This window comes from Callithrix jacchus, chromosome 8, assembly GCF_049354715.1.
Source record: "Callithrix jacchus isolate 240 chromosome 8, calJac240_pri, whole genome shotgun sequence".
NCBI lineage: Eukaryota > Metazoa > Chordata > Mammalia > Primates > Cebidae > Callithrix > Callithrix jacchus.
Genome location: NC_133509.1, coordinates 10,516,212 through 10,531,649, shown reverse-complemented (window position 1 = coordinate 10,531,649; position 15,438 = coordinate 10,516,212). Strand labels below are relative to the sequence as shown.

At 36.1% G+C, this 15,438-nt stretch overlaps 1 protein-coding gene across 9 annotated transcripts in view; it reads left to right on the top strand.

Moving 5' to 3' along the window:
• HERC1 (HECT and RLD domain containing E3 ubiquitin protein ligase family member 1) overlaps positions 1-15,438 on the top strand; it is a 224,929-nt gene that overhangs the window by 122,313 nt on the left and 87,178 nt on the right. For 6 of the 9 annotated variants that reach the window (XM_078333326.1, XM_078333325.1, XM_078333323.1 and 3 more), the window contains 4 exons: positions 809-1,121; positions 1,581-1,701; positions 7,546-7,597; positions 14,722-14,990. In XM_078333326.1, the coding sequence (XP_078189452.1) occupies positions 809-1,121; positions 1,581-1,701; positions 7,546-7,597; positions 14,722-14,990 (755 nt within the window). Of the gene's footprint in view, positions 1-781; positions 1,122-1,580; positions 1,702-7,545; positions 7,598-11,537; positions 11,604-14,721; positions 14,991-15,438 lie in introns of all 9 variants that reach the window. The other 3 variants (XM_078333321.1, XM_078333320.1, XM_078333322.1) reach the window with 3 other exon arrangements.

The window sequence follows — 15,438 nt, the reverse complement described above, 5'->3', positions numbered from 1 at the left end:
CAGAACCTTAACTCCACTGATTTTTTACACTTTGAATTAGGGAAAGACTGGCATCAGATGGTTATTCCTGGTGATGCTATCTCACTCTGGAGGCAGTCTTGGCCCATGTATTAAAACTAAATTCTTTGTTTTAGCAAAGACCTTTAGTGACAGTGCTTATTTAATGTGTTTAAGATATAGCAAAGTGTAGAGGTTAGGGATTATATGGACTTTGGAAGGGGAAAGGGGACTTTTTGTTGTAACTAATATAACTTAAATTTTGTCTGTTTTTTTTTGTAACCTCCCTCACATTTTTCATACCAAGGTTGTGAACGTTTTAGAAATAATCAGTTATTTTTATGTAACGTAGTGCTTCACAGGCTTTTGCGGGCTTTAAAACCAGCTGAAGGGCCTTTAAAACACAGATTGTTGGGTCCCCCTCCTAGGGGTTCTGATTCGGAAGGTCTGGGGTGGGTCTCATAATTGGCATTTCTAACAAGTGTCCAGATGATGTGGGTGCTGCTAGTCCAGGACCATACATTGAAAATCACTGATCTAATTAATTAATAACATTTGCAATATGATCAAATTTAAATTTGATAAAGGTAAATTAGTATTTCCTAATGTAATTTTAATGAAAATATAGCATTTTAATATATTTTAAATGTAATTTTAGCTAAGTTAACTGTGTTGTTTTTAATGTCTAAAAAATAATTTTTCCCTCTTTCAGTAAGTTTTTGGTCCAAACTTTTTGACTATTTTTATTGTTATTTTCTTTGCTCTTCTCTCCCCATGTGTTAAGACCTTGTTTTTGTGTTGCATGTTACAGAAATCTTTCAGTGTTTCCTCTCAGCCCGTGAAGTAGCTCGTAGCCGAGACCGAGATAGAATGAACAGTGGGGCAGGGTCTGGGGCTCGAGCTGATGATCCACCTCCTCAGTCTCAGCAAGAGCGAAGGGTCAGCACAGACCTTCCTGAGGGTCAGGATGTGTACACTGCTGCATGCAACTCCGTGATCCATCGGTGTGCCCTGTTAATATTAGGAGTAAGTCCTGTGATAGATGAGCTTCAGAAGCGAAGAGAAGAAGGACAGTTGCAGCAGCCTTCAACAAGTGCCTCTGAAGGGGGTGGACTTATGACCAGGTGGGACTGACTAGACACTGAAAACATTACCTACTCGTTTTCCTTTGTTACCTTATGCACTTAAATGGTTTGTTTCCAAAGTTACAGTGTTCTGATGTTAACATAGACATGAAAGAAAAAATGCAAATTGACTAGGATGAATTTAAAGTGATATAAATACTGATACTGATTTCACATGGACTATAAATTTCTGATTAAATGAAGAGGCACAATTTTTCATATATATATATAAACAGCAGTGAAAAAGCATGTGAAGTTACTTGCATCCCTCTGTAGTTTAGTGACATGCAAATTATTTTGAGAAGGGCTTTGTGCTTAGACAAGAGTCAGGATTTCCTATCAACTGACATTACTCCTCACTGTGTTATGTAAATGATCTCTGTGTTCCAATTCCATTCCATTTTATGTTCACTTACAATCCTAAATAAAATAACTTTGTTTTGTGTGCATGTGAGACAGGAGTGAAAGTCTTACTGCAGAGAGCCGACTAGTCCACGCAAGTCCAAATTATAGACTGATCAAATCGAGGAGTGAATCTGATTTGTCTCAGCCTGAATCAGATGAAGAGGGTTATGCACTGGTAGGTATACCCAGATTCAGTAAAGAAGGATTTTTGTTTTCAAAGTATAGATACATAAGGCTTTGGTTAAAGTAAGTAATATGTTTGGTTTAGACATATAAAGACATTTTTCAAAAAGAACTTTAAGAGAAATAACTATATTGCATAGATATTTGCCACATGCACGTTAATGGTTTCAATCTCTTGCTCTGACTTCTTTCTAAACTCTAAATTCATATATCTGACTCTGATGGACATTCCACTCAAATGAATCAGTTTACCTAATCTTAACCTATCCATAAGTGAACTTGTCTCTCCCAAACCTGTTTCTCTTCTATTCCCTATTTTAGTAGATGATGCTATCCTTGCTAGAAACCTGGGATCATCCTTGACTCTTCCTTTTTCTTATCTCTACCTCTTTATCCTCCACCCCTTCCCAATCTAGTTAGTTAGGTCTTAAAAATTTTATTGTTAATGTGTCTCCAATGTCCTCTCCTCTCCCTTTTCTTCTGCCACTGCCCTGTTTTAAACTTTGCCTCACCCTTTGTGCCCACCTTCCACATTTCACTAGACGAATATATCTAAAGTACAAATCTGTTTATACCTCCTCTACTTAAAATCTTTTAACAGCTCTGTTATTTATCAAAAAAGCCTCAGAACCCAGACTGCAGGCATTTTAGAGTAAAGATAAATAAGATGCTAATTTATATAAAAAGGAAGTAAGGTAAAGGTACACTACATTGTCACTGGTAAATATAAAGTGAAAACTATTTAGAAGATTGCTTCTATTTGAGGAAGTTTGGACTTGGAGTTAATCAATAGCTAGGTTTTAAATTTGGCTGTTCCTCTGCCTTATGTGCAATTCTATATGTGCCATGACCTCCCTGAGCTTTAGTGTCCTATTGTGTGATATAAAGATAGTAGTGCCTGTTGTGTATATGGTAATGTGTCAGACTTGGCCTCTAGTCCTGATTCTACTGTTAAAGAGCTGTGGGATCTTAGTCACATCATGTGACAACTCAAAGAGAAACACTAGCATTTGAGATAGACTTATCTATAAGCTCCATGTTTGTTTCTGGAATTCCTCTATTGTGTGAACTGAGATAAGGGATATGAAAATATTTTTGAAAAAGTACAAAGTGCTACATAAAGAAGAAGTTATTATTTAAAAAAAACTTCCATAAAGGATTCCTCATCTAAAGAAAGTTGAACAGTGTCTTCAAGTTTCATTGTATTGTGACATTTTGTTTATACTTCCTCCTTTCTCTTTCATCTGCATTAGTATCTCTAGGCTCCCACTTCACACTCCCAGTCTTACTTATAGTCTAGTGAGATTTCTCTGTGTTCGTTTATTTCTCTGTCAATTTATTCTTTTCTGATCAATCTGACTCATTATCTAGTCTCCTCACTCTATGATAATTCACCTTTCTTTGGTGGTGTGGGGACAGGATCTTACCCCGCCACTCAGGCTAGAGTACAGTGGTTTGATCGTAGCTCACTGCATCCTCAAACTACTGTGCTAAGCAATCCTCCTGCCTCAGCCTCCCGAGCAGCTGAGATTACAGGCATGGGCCACCATGTCTGGCTAGTTTTAAAAACTTTTTTTATGTCTTGCTCTATTGCTCAGGCTGGTCTTAAACTCCTGACCTCAAGTGATCTTCCTGCTTTAACCTCCCAAAGTGCTAGGATTACAGATGTGAGCTCCCAACCCTGTGATAATTTTAAAACATAGATCATGTCATTTCTCTGCTCGAAGTTCTGCAGTGACTTCCCTTTTCTCAGACCAGAAACCCAAGTCCGTACAGTGGCCTATAAGGCTCTACATGTTCTGGCCCCACTACCTCTCTGATTTCTGCTACTCTGATGATTCTCCTTCTGCCACACTGGACTCTTAGCTGTTCCGTGAATCTACAACACAAGTTCCCTTTAGAGCCTTAACTGGCGGTTTCTTAGGACTGGAATGCTATTGTCTGCATGGCTAACTCCCTCTCTTTCTTCAAGTCTTCATTCTGTTACTTTTTTCGTAAAGCCTACTCTGACTGCCCTATTTAAAATGGCCATTTTCTTCTTTTCCACATAGTCACTCCCTGTCTCCCTTGCCTTGCTCTGTTTTTTCTGGAGCACCAGAAAAATCACCTAATGTGTAATTTAGTTATTAAATTCATTAATCAGTTTGTCTTAGCCTGTGTTAGAATATAAGCTCTTTAATGACAGGATTTTGTTGCTGTTTTATTCACTTCTATATTCTAAGCATCTGCAATAGTGCCTGGCACATGGTAGGTAGTTAAGAAAATTTTTTAAAAAATTTATAAATAACTGTCTATTCTATTGTGGCAAAATTTCCACATGCATTCGGTTTTTTCCATTTTTTAATTCAAGCCCTCCATTACCTTTTTCTGGAGTAGGTATTTTCAAACTGGTCTCCCTACTTTTCCCACTTTGGCTCCTTAGACACTTCTCTCCAAGTTAGAATTCTTGAAAACACACACAACAACGAAACACCTACCTGCTGATTTTCCTTCTGAAACATCTCATCTTACTGCAGAGAGCTGGATAGTCCATGCAAGTCCAAATTATAGACTGATAAAATCGAGGAGTGCCTACACTGCCTACTTAGAAATCAAAGATTCTGGAAAGTGGAACCAGTATTCTTCTGCAGTGGTCTGCATTTTTGCCTTGGTAGTTCATTGGCCAGACCCCAAACATAACTCCTGAGCCTTTGCTAGAGCACCGTTTGCCTTAAAAGTTCTCCTACGCTTCTTTGTTAATGTCCTATCTTTCCCTGAAGGACTGTCTAAAACGTTGCTTCTTCCAGAAAACTTTTCAGCTACTTTACTCTCCCAGTTGTCCCATGACAACTTGTTAGGCTCTCTAATAATCCACTGTTTGTGTTGGACTTATTTATGTATTATTAGTATGTCTTCCCAGTAAACCCACTAGAAATCTAGGATTTTTTAATTTTTATTTTTCCTACGTGCCCCTGATATCTCCTACACGGTGCTTTATATATTCCAAATGATTAATGCCTCATTTCCATGGAAATGAAAATATGAAAAGGAGGATGGGTATAATTAAAGTGGCATTATTTTGGGCAATCAGCAATGAAATCCGACTCAGAATAGGGTTAAAAATCACTATTGACTTCGACCTGTACAAGACATTTAGGCTTCCTGAGCCCCGGTTTCTTTATCTTTGAAATGGAAAATAATGCTTGTTACACTTGCCTCAACTGTGTTATGAAGAATAAATTTGGTAATACAATTTAAAACAATTGGGAAATTATAAATGGGGACAACAGATCAATGGAGGAGGATTGAGCTTAAGAGTTAATTGCCAAGATTGTTCATTTAGATTTTCTGGCTGTTTACTTAGTTTTTAGAAAAAATTTTAAAAGGCTAATAAACCCATTTTTAAAAATGATTGAGCCAAGCGCAGTGGCTCACGCCTTTAACCCCAGCACTTTGGGAGGCTGAGGTAGGTGAATTGCTCAGGAATTTGAGCCCAGCAGTTCAAGACCAGCCTGGGAACATGGTGAAACCTTGTCTTACAAAAAAAAAAAAAAAAAAGCCGGGTGTGGTGGCTCACCCCTGTAATCCCAACACTTTGGGAGGCTGAGGCAGGCATATCACAAGGTCAGGAGTTAGAGATCAGCCTGACCAACATGGTGAAACCCCGTCTCTACTAAAAACACAAAAATTAGTCAGGTGTGGTGTGCACCTATTATCCCAGCTACTCAGGAAGCTGAGGCAGGAGAATTGCTTGAACCTGGGAGGTAGAGGTTGAAATTAGCTGAGATCATACCACTGCACTCCAGCCTGGGCGACAGAGTGAGACTCTGTCTCAGAAAAAAAAATAGCTGGGTGTTGTGGCATGTGCCTGTCCCAGGTACGTAGGAGGCTGAGGTGGGAGGATCACTTGAATCTGGGAGACAGAGGTTGTAGTGAGCTACGATTGTGCCACTGCATTCCAGCCTGGGTGACAGAGTGAGACCCTGTCTCAAACAAATAAACCCAGATTGGTTTTTTATTATGTTTCCTTATGGAGTATTAGAAAGATAGTGTCATAAAAGATGGAGAAGATAAGAACTAGAGAGAAAGAAGATTCCATTTCAGATGAAGGGAGATCTGGGCTAAGCCTTCAACTTTAGAGAGTCTGGGGTGGATGAAGAGGAGCAAGCACTTGGGACAGTTTGGGTTTTCCAGCTGAAATATTACCCTTCTGTACTATATGAGATTATTTAAGAATATCATTTATATCTTTGATACCTCATTTACTCTGAATTGTTAGTGAATGAAATGCTTTTTAATAATGATTTAAGTTGGGCCGGGCGCGGTGGCTCACGCCTGTAATCCCAGCACTTTGGGAGGCCGAGGCGGGTGGATCACAAGGTCAAGAGATTGAGACCATCCAGGTCAACATGGTGAAACCACGTCTCTACTAAAAATACAAAAAATTAGCTGGGCATGGTGGCGCGTGCCTGTAATCCCAGCTACTCAGGAGGCTGAGGCAGGAGAGTTGCCTGAACCCAGGAGGCAGAGGTTGCGGTGAGCCGAGATTGCGCCATTGCACTCCAGCACTCCAGCCTGGGTAACAAGAGCAAAACTCCGTCTCAAAAAAAAAAAAATAAAAAAAGATTCAAGTTAACCACTTTAATGTCAAATCTTTGTTTTAACCTTCTTTCATAAAATGTATTATGCAACATGTTATCTACTTCTCTGTTTTAGCACACAGAGAAGACTAGCCCTAAGTTTAACTGTTTGACGGGTGTCATTTTTAGCAACATTTCTCACTATACCCTTCTAGTCTATTCCCTAGCTCCCTCATTTCTCACAGGATTTGATTTAGCATATGAAAGTAAATACTTTACAAAAGGATAACTTAGATGAATGAATTAGGACTGATTACAGGTGTGTGCCACCATATCTGGCTAATTTTTGTATTTTTAGTGGAGATGAGGTTTCACCTTGTTGGCCAGGCTCATCTCAAACTCCTCTCCTCAAGTGATCCACCCACCTCGGCTTTCCAAAGTGCTGGGATTACAGACATGAGCCACTGCTCCCGGCCTTGTTTTGTCACTTCCAAGCCTTACTTTTCTGACATAAGCTTTTTGAATTATATAGTTGAAATTGCTAATACCATAATGTCAAGTCTATGCATAAGCTTAAGTCGTACATATGATTTGTTTATGGTTGGATGTATATGTGGGCCAAGTAGGCAGTTGTCTATACCCCACCTCCACCACATGCACAGATACACAAAGAAATATATTTCCAATGTTCTTGTAAGCCTTCACTGCTTTATTAAAGTGTCTGTAGTTTGACAAATTTGAGATTTGTCTATTTTAATAGGTTTTCAAAAACATGTAAAATCTTTTCAAATACTATCAGAAGGTTTAGGACTGTTACTTTTCTGTTAATATGGAGACATCAGATTATCTTCATTTAAACACCTAGCAAAGGCTAGTGGAAGTTTTGAAAAGAAAGGAAAGTGAAACTAGAGGAAGGAGTAGTAATTCTGGGTACTAGGACACTACTGCAAGGCGTTAGGCGTCCAGAAGGTATCTTACCGTATCCGGAAGATAAAAGACAAAGATTCCAGCGGAAAACAGGTAACAACAAAAACTGCTACTCTGCAATGTTCATTAATGTGCTTTTTTGAGTTAGTGTTTCAGAGTTATATGTGCTTGAGTCTTCTTATAGCTATGTTCAGTGGGTTTTTAGGGACATTTTATTATTTGTTAGACTTGAATGATGAATAAGCAAGACATTGCTATAATTATATAGATTTTTATTCTAATACTTTAGTAAAACTTAATCTCAAAATACTTTTCACAAATAAAATTTATTTACTTTTTACTTTTAATAGAGTGGCAGACGAAATGTTGATCTGGATTTGGCATCATCTCATAGAAAGAGAGGTAAGTATAAGTATTAAGAACATCCTAAATGTCTTAGTGAGACCCTATCTCAAAGAAAAAAAAAGAAACATAGTAAATAAATTAAGTAGCTGTTTTTATATCTAATGTATTTAGATCTGATTGTCTTTGAAAAGTAATTGCAAAAAAATTCAGATGCATTTTATCAGAAGAGTTAAAAGGAAGACTATTTTCTTTAAAATATACACCCTTTAAAAATCTGGGAATGTTTAGGAGTTAATAATCAATTATTTTCTCACTTGTTATATGTTTTGACTTTTTAAAAGTCCTATGTAATTTTAAAAACAGTACATTTTATTATGGTGGAAAAGGGTTATTTACATAATTTTCCATGTTTTAGCTCATAGAGTTGCTATAGTTTAAATGGTATTACAGGAAGAAATTCTTACCCCAAACACATGTACACACACTTTCAAATTAAAAGTTTCTAGGTTTTTTCCTCTTGTCCTATTAAGATAAAGCATGTAAGAGATGCTTTATCTCATACATTAAGAGATACTGTATCTCTTGCATAAAAATTTTTTAAAAAATTTCTTAAGGAGCAACTTTACAGTGTCATTGAGAGTTAAGGTCTTTTGTTAATGAATAGTATAGTTAACTCATGGTTATGTTTACAAATTGAGGAAAACCCCAGCAGTTTTGGATAATATAAATCTGAGGATAACTAAAAACCCTCTTAAGTATTCTCTATTAACTTGTACTGCTTTTTTCTCTTTTTTTGAGACAGGGTCTTGCTCTGTTGTTCAGGCTGGAGTGCAGTGGTACCATCCTAGCTCACTGCAGTTTTGGCCTCCTGGGTTCAAGGGATCTTCCTATATCAGCCTCCCAAATAGCTGGGACTACAGGGGTGCACCACCATGCTCAGCTAGTTTTTTATTATTTTTGTAGAGATAGGATCTCCCTATGTTGCTCAGGTTGGTCTCAAGCTCCTGGGCTGAAGCAGTCAGCACCTTGGCCTCCCAAAGTACTGGGATTAATGTATGCATGAGCCACCATGCTGGCTTAACAGGTACTTTAATTTAAAACCATTTATTAAGTGGTCATGAAAATGTGAAATGTTAAAAATTGCCACTTGTGGCAGTTTTATAAAATGTTGTGAAAAATGTTTTGCCCACGTTATTAAATCTTTTGTATTTCAGAATGAAACCCTGCTCTTAATAGCTTCCTTGGCACAATGTTAGGTTTCTTCCCCATAGTAAAAAAAAAAAAAAAAAGAAAAGAAAACTGAGAAATGAGGGAAAGAAATACACATGTGATTTTTTTCATTTTCAAATATATAACTCAGAAGAATAAATGGTGTTACTTAAAATTTGGCAGTATTTCATCATTTAATTGCAATTAGAAAGAATGGACCATGTGTGGTGGCTCATACTTGTAATCTCAGCATTTTGGGAGGCTAGCCTGGGCAACATAGTGAGACCCCTGTCTCTACCAAAGAGAAAAAAAAAAAAGCCAGGCATGGCTGCATGCACTTGTGTTTCTAGCTACTCACGGAAAATCACATGAGCCCAGGAATTTGAAGTTGCATGGTACTGTGATCCACCACTGCACTCTAGCCTGTGTGACACAGTGAGATCCTATCTCAAAAAAAAAAAGAATACAGAGAATGGTTTCTCTGAAATATTAGCAACAATGAAGACCAGAGCCTTCTTTATTGAAGAGTCTTTTGAGACTATAACATACCAAAGCTGCTGAGTTTCTTAAAAAAAAAGTTAGATTATTTGTGATATCAAAAAAATTAAATGATGTTTAGTATAATGTGCAGTATGCATTTTATTATTTTGTAATTCTTTAAAAAGTAGTTCATTTTGACTTAGGAATTAAATTTTTGGAACAGATAAACTTTTCTAATTTTGTTTAGCTCAGGTGAATGTAGTTGGTAAAAGTTGTATGTTTTATTAATAAGGGTATATCATTTGGTGCTAGAGAGAAAATAGCTCCAGACTTAATGAGTAGCATAAGAGATCCAATTTATAGTTTTTACTATATTATTTAAGTTTATAAGTAATAGTTCATAGGTTAAAATTGTTTTTTCTTTGAAATCTCTATCATACTTATGGAAATATAATTTGAGATTCAGTCACTGTTAACCAGGTCATCATGTGGCAAAATAATATCTTTGGAATAAAATAAAGTAGACTCTTCATCTTTGAACTAAGAAAAAACTGTAATTTGAATGTGAATTACTTAAGCAAGGATATGACATATTTAGGAGATTATATTTTCAAAGCGATTTTACAAACATAATGTATATTTAACGACTGCCCTTTGACACAGTGGGTTTTTGTTTGTTTGTTTATTTTGCTTTTAAATGATAGTAAAACAAATGACTCTCTTTTTTTCCTTTATTGTCAATATGGACCAGATGCCTTAAGCTCTAATTTCTTCAAATGGGCAGTTGAACCTGCCAAGTCTGAGAATTGTTTGGGGGCCATTCAGACTGTTGAGTGTTCTGATTCTGACTTTTTTCTGATTCTGACTTGAGCCATGAAGGACAAACAAATGTCCAGCCAAGTGAGAGTTCTTTTTTTTTTTTTTTTTGAGACAATGTATTGCTCTGTCATCTAAGCTAGAGTATACAGTGGTGCGATCACGGCTCACTGCAGGCTCGACCTCCCTGGGCTCAAGCCACCCTCCTACCTCAGCCTCTCAAGTGTCTGGGAGGGACTACAGGCAAATGCCACTATGCCTGGCTAATTTTTTTTTTTTTTTTGTATTTTGTAGAAACGGGGTTTCACCATGTTGCTCAGGCTGGTCTTGAACTGGGCTCAGGCAATCCGCCCACCTTGGCCTCCCAAAGTGCTGGAATTACAGAAATGAGCCACCGTGCCTGGCCAAGAATTCTGTGTGCTTGTTTACCCCTTCCAATGTTTTGAGGAGGAAATGTAAAATTTTTTCCCTCATACAGCATTTGTATTTACTAGTTTCAGTGGTCTTGAGTTATTAAAAACCTGATGAGAGGAATAGGCGAGAGATAACGATGTTTAATTATGTCCTGTCTACTGAGATTAAATGGATGTATAAATGACAATGGGTGTATACACATTTTCAGCTGCTCTTAACCATGCCTGCAAAGGCTCCTCCTTGAGAGGGCTCATTGCTTGTAATCTCAGTGTTGACAATGGGAACACTAAGATTTATACTGTTGAACCACAATTGCGCCTTTTTCTCCCTTCACCTCAGTTAATGTTTCACAGTTGGTCTAAGCTCTTAGTCTAAGAGAGTGAGTATGTAGGAAGGGGCAGAGAAATGATGTACATTTACTTCAGCCACCTTGCTCAGCTTTTCAGAGGTATCAAAGCTAAATTTACTTCTAAAAGAGGTGGATGAGACATTTCTTCTGCTTAGCACCTCAGAGGAAATATGAAATTTGCATTTAGTGAACATTTATAAACTACTTACTATGTGCCAGGTGTTGTTCTAAGCCCTTCACAAATATTAATAACTCATTTAATTTTCATAACAGCCTGATAAAAAATCTGTAAAAATATGTTAGTCATTTGGTACTTTGATAAAAATGAAAAGATTTGCTATGATTTTACAAAAACTAAGCTGATTCTTCACAGAAAGACAGTACTTTTTTGCAGAGACTTGATTTTAGTTTTCTTATTTAGGCTAAAGATGATACAGTGAAAGTGGTGGGATATCAAATAACAACTTAAGAAGCAGCATCAGAAATCTTAATAGTTAGAATACTGTATAGTTTGATTTTTGCCCCAAGGTTGCTAAATATTTTTAGGGTTTTATTGCTAAAATAATACTGGAAACATTTATCAACATGTGTGTTTCATGTTATAACATGTATGGGCGAAATGCTATTTTGTCTGTGTACTTCAAATTAGATAATATAAAGAAAAGTGAATGTAAATGTTTCTCTCCTGTATCAAATTTCTCCTTTTGTCTTCTGATTCTCGTGTGGTAGTGTATTTACTCCTTTTTGGCCAGTTGAGCCCCAGAAAAAAGAAGAGCTTCAAGCAAGTACATGATGGCATGTTTAATTTTTTTCCCCTTTTAGCTTGCCTACATATTTTATGGTTTATAAAGTATGTATTGCAGCTCTACCATGTTCATTTTGAAAATTCCATTTAAAAACCAAACTTGTAAGGACAAGTAAACAATTTCAAAAATTTTTTGTTTGATTTCGTATTTCTTTATATGTAGTAGGTGATTCTGAATTAATATTAAGAATTGGGCTTAGTCTCAGTTGCTCTGTAGAAGCTTTTAATATGCTTTTCAGATATAAAATTTTCTATATTCAGATAGTACAGAGCAAACCAAAATTATCAGATTGTCGTACTTAAAAAAAAATTAAAGTTCTTTCATCTCCCATTTCCATAAGTTTCTGTTTCAAGTATTTTTGATGTCAAACTAAATATTTTGATGAAAATTATTTATCCTGATGCTTCCATATAGTTTGTTTCCTGTTCTTATGTTTTATTTATACAAAGTTACAGTTGGGTTAATTTCATCCATTAGAACTCAGCAAACTACAGCTAGGCGGCCAAGTCTGGCCTGCCACTCATTTTTGTGAATCAGGTTTTATTGGAACACACCCACACTCATTTGTTTATGTGGTTGCATTCATAGTACAACAGCAGAGTTGTGTAGTTGTGACAGAGACCTTGTGGTCTGCAAAGCCTAAAATATTTACTATCTCACCCTTTACAGAAAAAGTTTGCTGACCTCTGCTTTAAATTGCAGAGGATTTAGTTTTGGGCTTCTTTAGCCATTCATTTCATCGAATATTTTGGTTTATATGAAGACGATTCAGTATTGGTAGATTCATGATTGAACCTTTATATAGGCAAGTAATTGAAATTTCCATCAGTGATTTGTAAGTTGGTTAATAATGATTATGTAAGACTACCGCCCATAAAATTAAAGAATTAATGTTATTACTCAACAAACCAATTTTTTTCTGCCTCTGTTTCCTCGAATGTGAAAATCGGATTCAATCTTTAGGGTCTCCTTTTCTTCTAATAATAGTTCCTTGTACATTTTATTTTCATTTTGAAAAGTAATTCATAAGTATTAGAAACTAGAGGAACCTTTTATTCTGAAATATTATTATTAAAAAGAAACAGCCCCCCCCCCATCACCAAAAAACAAGCTCAATGTGAGGAACAAAAGCTATCTGTAAGTTAAGGCTAAATACAGATTCTGAATTTGGGCTGCTTAAGGAAATGAAAAAAGAAAATATATATATATATATATATATTTAAATTAGCCTCTGCTTTATTCTTAAATATTTTTAATTTAATATGTTATGCATCTTTGACATTATTCTTTGGATTTTTAGTCTTTTCCGTGTTACATGAAAGAATATTCAGCTCTACAATTTGGGAAAGTTTTTAGATAGGTTGTTATTTTTCACGTTCAGCAAGGCTAAAAATTAAGCTTTTTTTTTTTGAGGAAGGGTCTTGCTCTGTCATCTAGGCTGGAGTGCAGTGGTAAAAATTAAGCCTTTTTATATCTTAATAATTCTTGCTAAAACACAGAAGGTAGATAGACCATATATTCTTTGCCATAATTATTTTACTAGGATGCATACAAATTATTTCATAGTTACTTTGTAATATTAACTCCCTTTTATGAATTTTGAAGTCTTAGGGTTTGATACCAATACAGTAATTCAAAAAGAAGATTATACATTGACTATTGTGTTAGTTTGTTTTCTGTGTGGACATTAGTGTTTAAGTAGTTACCTTCCCAAACTTTTCTATCTAGTTATATAACTGATACAGTTTTTATAATACATACTTAATTGAGTACCTTAAGATGCTTTCCTAATTGACAAATTTAGTATATTCACATATAGGATGTTATACAGCAAACAAATGAACCATGGTTACACATAGTAATGTGGATGAATGTTAACACTATTATATTGAATGAAAGAGTATGTCCAAAAAGGTGATATAAAATGATACTCTTTTTTAAAAGTTGACAAGAACTAAAACCATTATTTATCTTAGGAATACATTAAAACAATAAAAACAAGGAAATAATAAACCCACACTTCAGGATAATAAAACTTTAGGTAGCAAGAAATGGGCTGGAGGAGGAGCAAATAGATAGATATAAGTTATTGTTAGTTTTCTAGTTCTTGTATTCACAGATATTTATTATGAATATGTGATTTCAAAATTGGGCCATTCATGGACCAATGAGGAGAATATGTCATGAACAAAAGATTGTAGTTAATCAAATTCATGTACCTGAGATCAGTTAAAGATTTGTAAGAACTGAACATTAATATATTTTTTTAAAGCTAATATTGGCATATGACTTGAACAGTTGGTCTTGTGTTCAAACATGATAACATTTTGCTGTCTAATGTAAAGATTGTAGCTTAAAAAATACCCACTGGCAAATCTAATGGTATTATATTTAGCAACTATTTTGATGCCACTTGATAATTTTATATAGGTATCATTTTACAGTAAATCTCACATATTCTTGTCTGTGAAACTTTGCTTCCTCTATATAGGAGTTTCACAACCTGCAGTAAATATGCACATGACACAGTCAGTGAGAATGTTCCTTATATTAATGAAACCCAAAGGGTGATGTTTATGTCTCCTTTTTGTGTAAGTTTACTTGCCCTTCTATATTCATTTTTTGGTAATGTTTCATTGCAGATATGTAGACACTTTGTTCAGTCTTAACTTTTCATACTGATAATGTCGAATTAGATGAAATCTTTCTGTTTTGAATAGGTCTTAACCAGCAGTGTCTTAAGTGCCTAGTTCCTTTTTGTTTGTAAATGATGGTCTGGTTTAATATTGCAGAGCATTTTAAGCTAAGCATTTTGAGAACAGCTTCTGCCTTTCTTTTTCTTGTGGCAGCGTGTTGCTAAAGCGCTTACAGAGACACTGGTACATCAAATAGGGCTTTCCCTTTATTTTCTTACATTGCTCTAATTTTTTGTTTGTTCTTTTTTACCAAAGCATTTTGCTCAGATTCACTTAATGCATGCGTGTATTCAAACATGACTATCCATTTTTCACCAGTTGGTTATGGTAGCAGCACTCAGCCTTATCTAGTTTCAGAATGTATGCTCTACTTGATTGCCGTTGATACATGTTTGTCCTGTTTGTGTATAGGTCCTTTGCACAGTCAGTTGGAATCCCTGAATGACTCTTGGGCTCGCCTGAAACATAGCAGAGACTGGTTATGCAACTCCTCCTATTCCTTTGAGTCTGATTTTGATCTTACCAAGTCTTTGGGAGTTCACACTTTGATTGAAAATGTTGTAAGCTTTGTGAGTGGAGATGTGGGGAATGCCCCAGGTTTTAAAGAGCCAGAGGAAAGTATGTCTACAAGTCCCCAGGCCTCCATCATTGCAATGGAACAGCAGCAGTTAAGGGCAGAAGTAAGTCTTTGGTATTTACTACTTATGAGACCTCTGGAAACTTAAACTGAACCACTGAATGCATAGTTCTAGGAAAAATCTTTCCTTTTCTTCTATTCCTTGCCTTCCTTCTTCTTTCCCCTACCTGAGCTTTTCAACATAACTTTCTTAACTAGAACAGCACATTATTTTGTTTGACCTAAACAAAAGTGCATTTTAAAATTGTCATCTCTGGGAACAGTATACTCAGAAGTCTTCACATGTCTTCTAGAAACTAGGGTAAGACTGGCTGATGACAATAGGTCACCAGTGCCTTCTTTTTTTTTTTTTGAGATGCAGTTTCGCTCTTGTCACTCAGATTGGACTGCAATGGTGCTATCGGCTCACTGCAACCTCTGCTTCCCAGGTTCAAGCGATTCTCCTGCTTCAGTGTCCCAAGTAGCTGAGATTACAGGCATGCTCCACCATG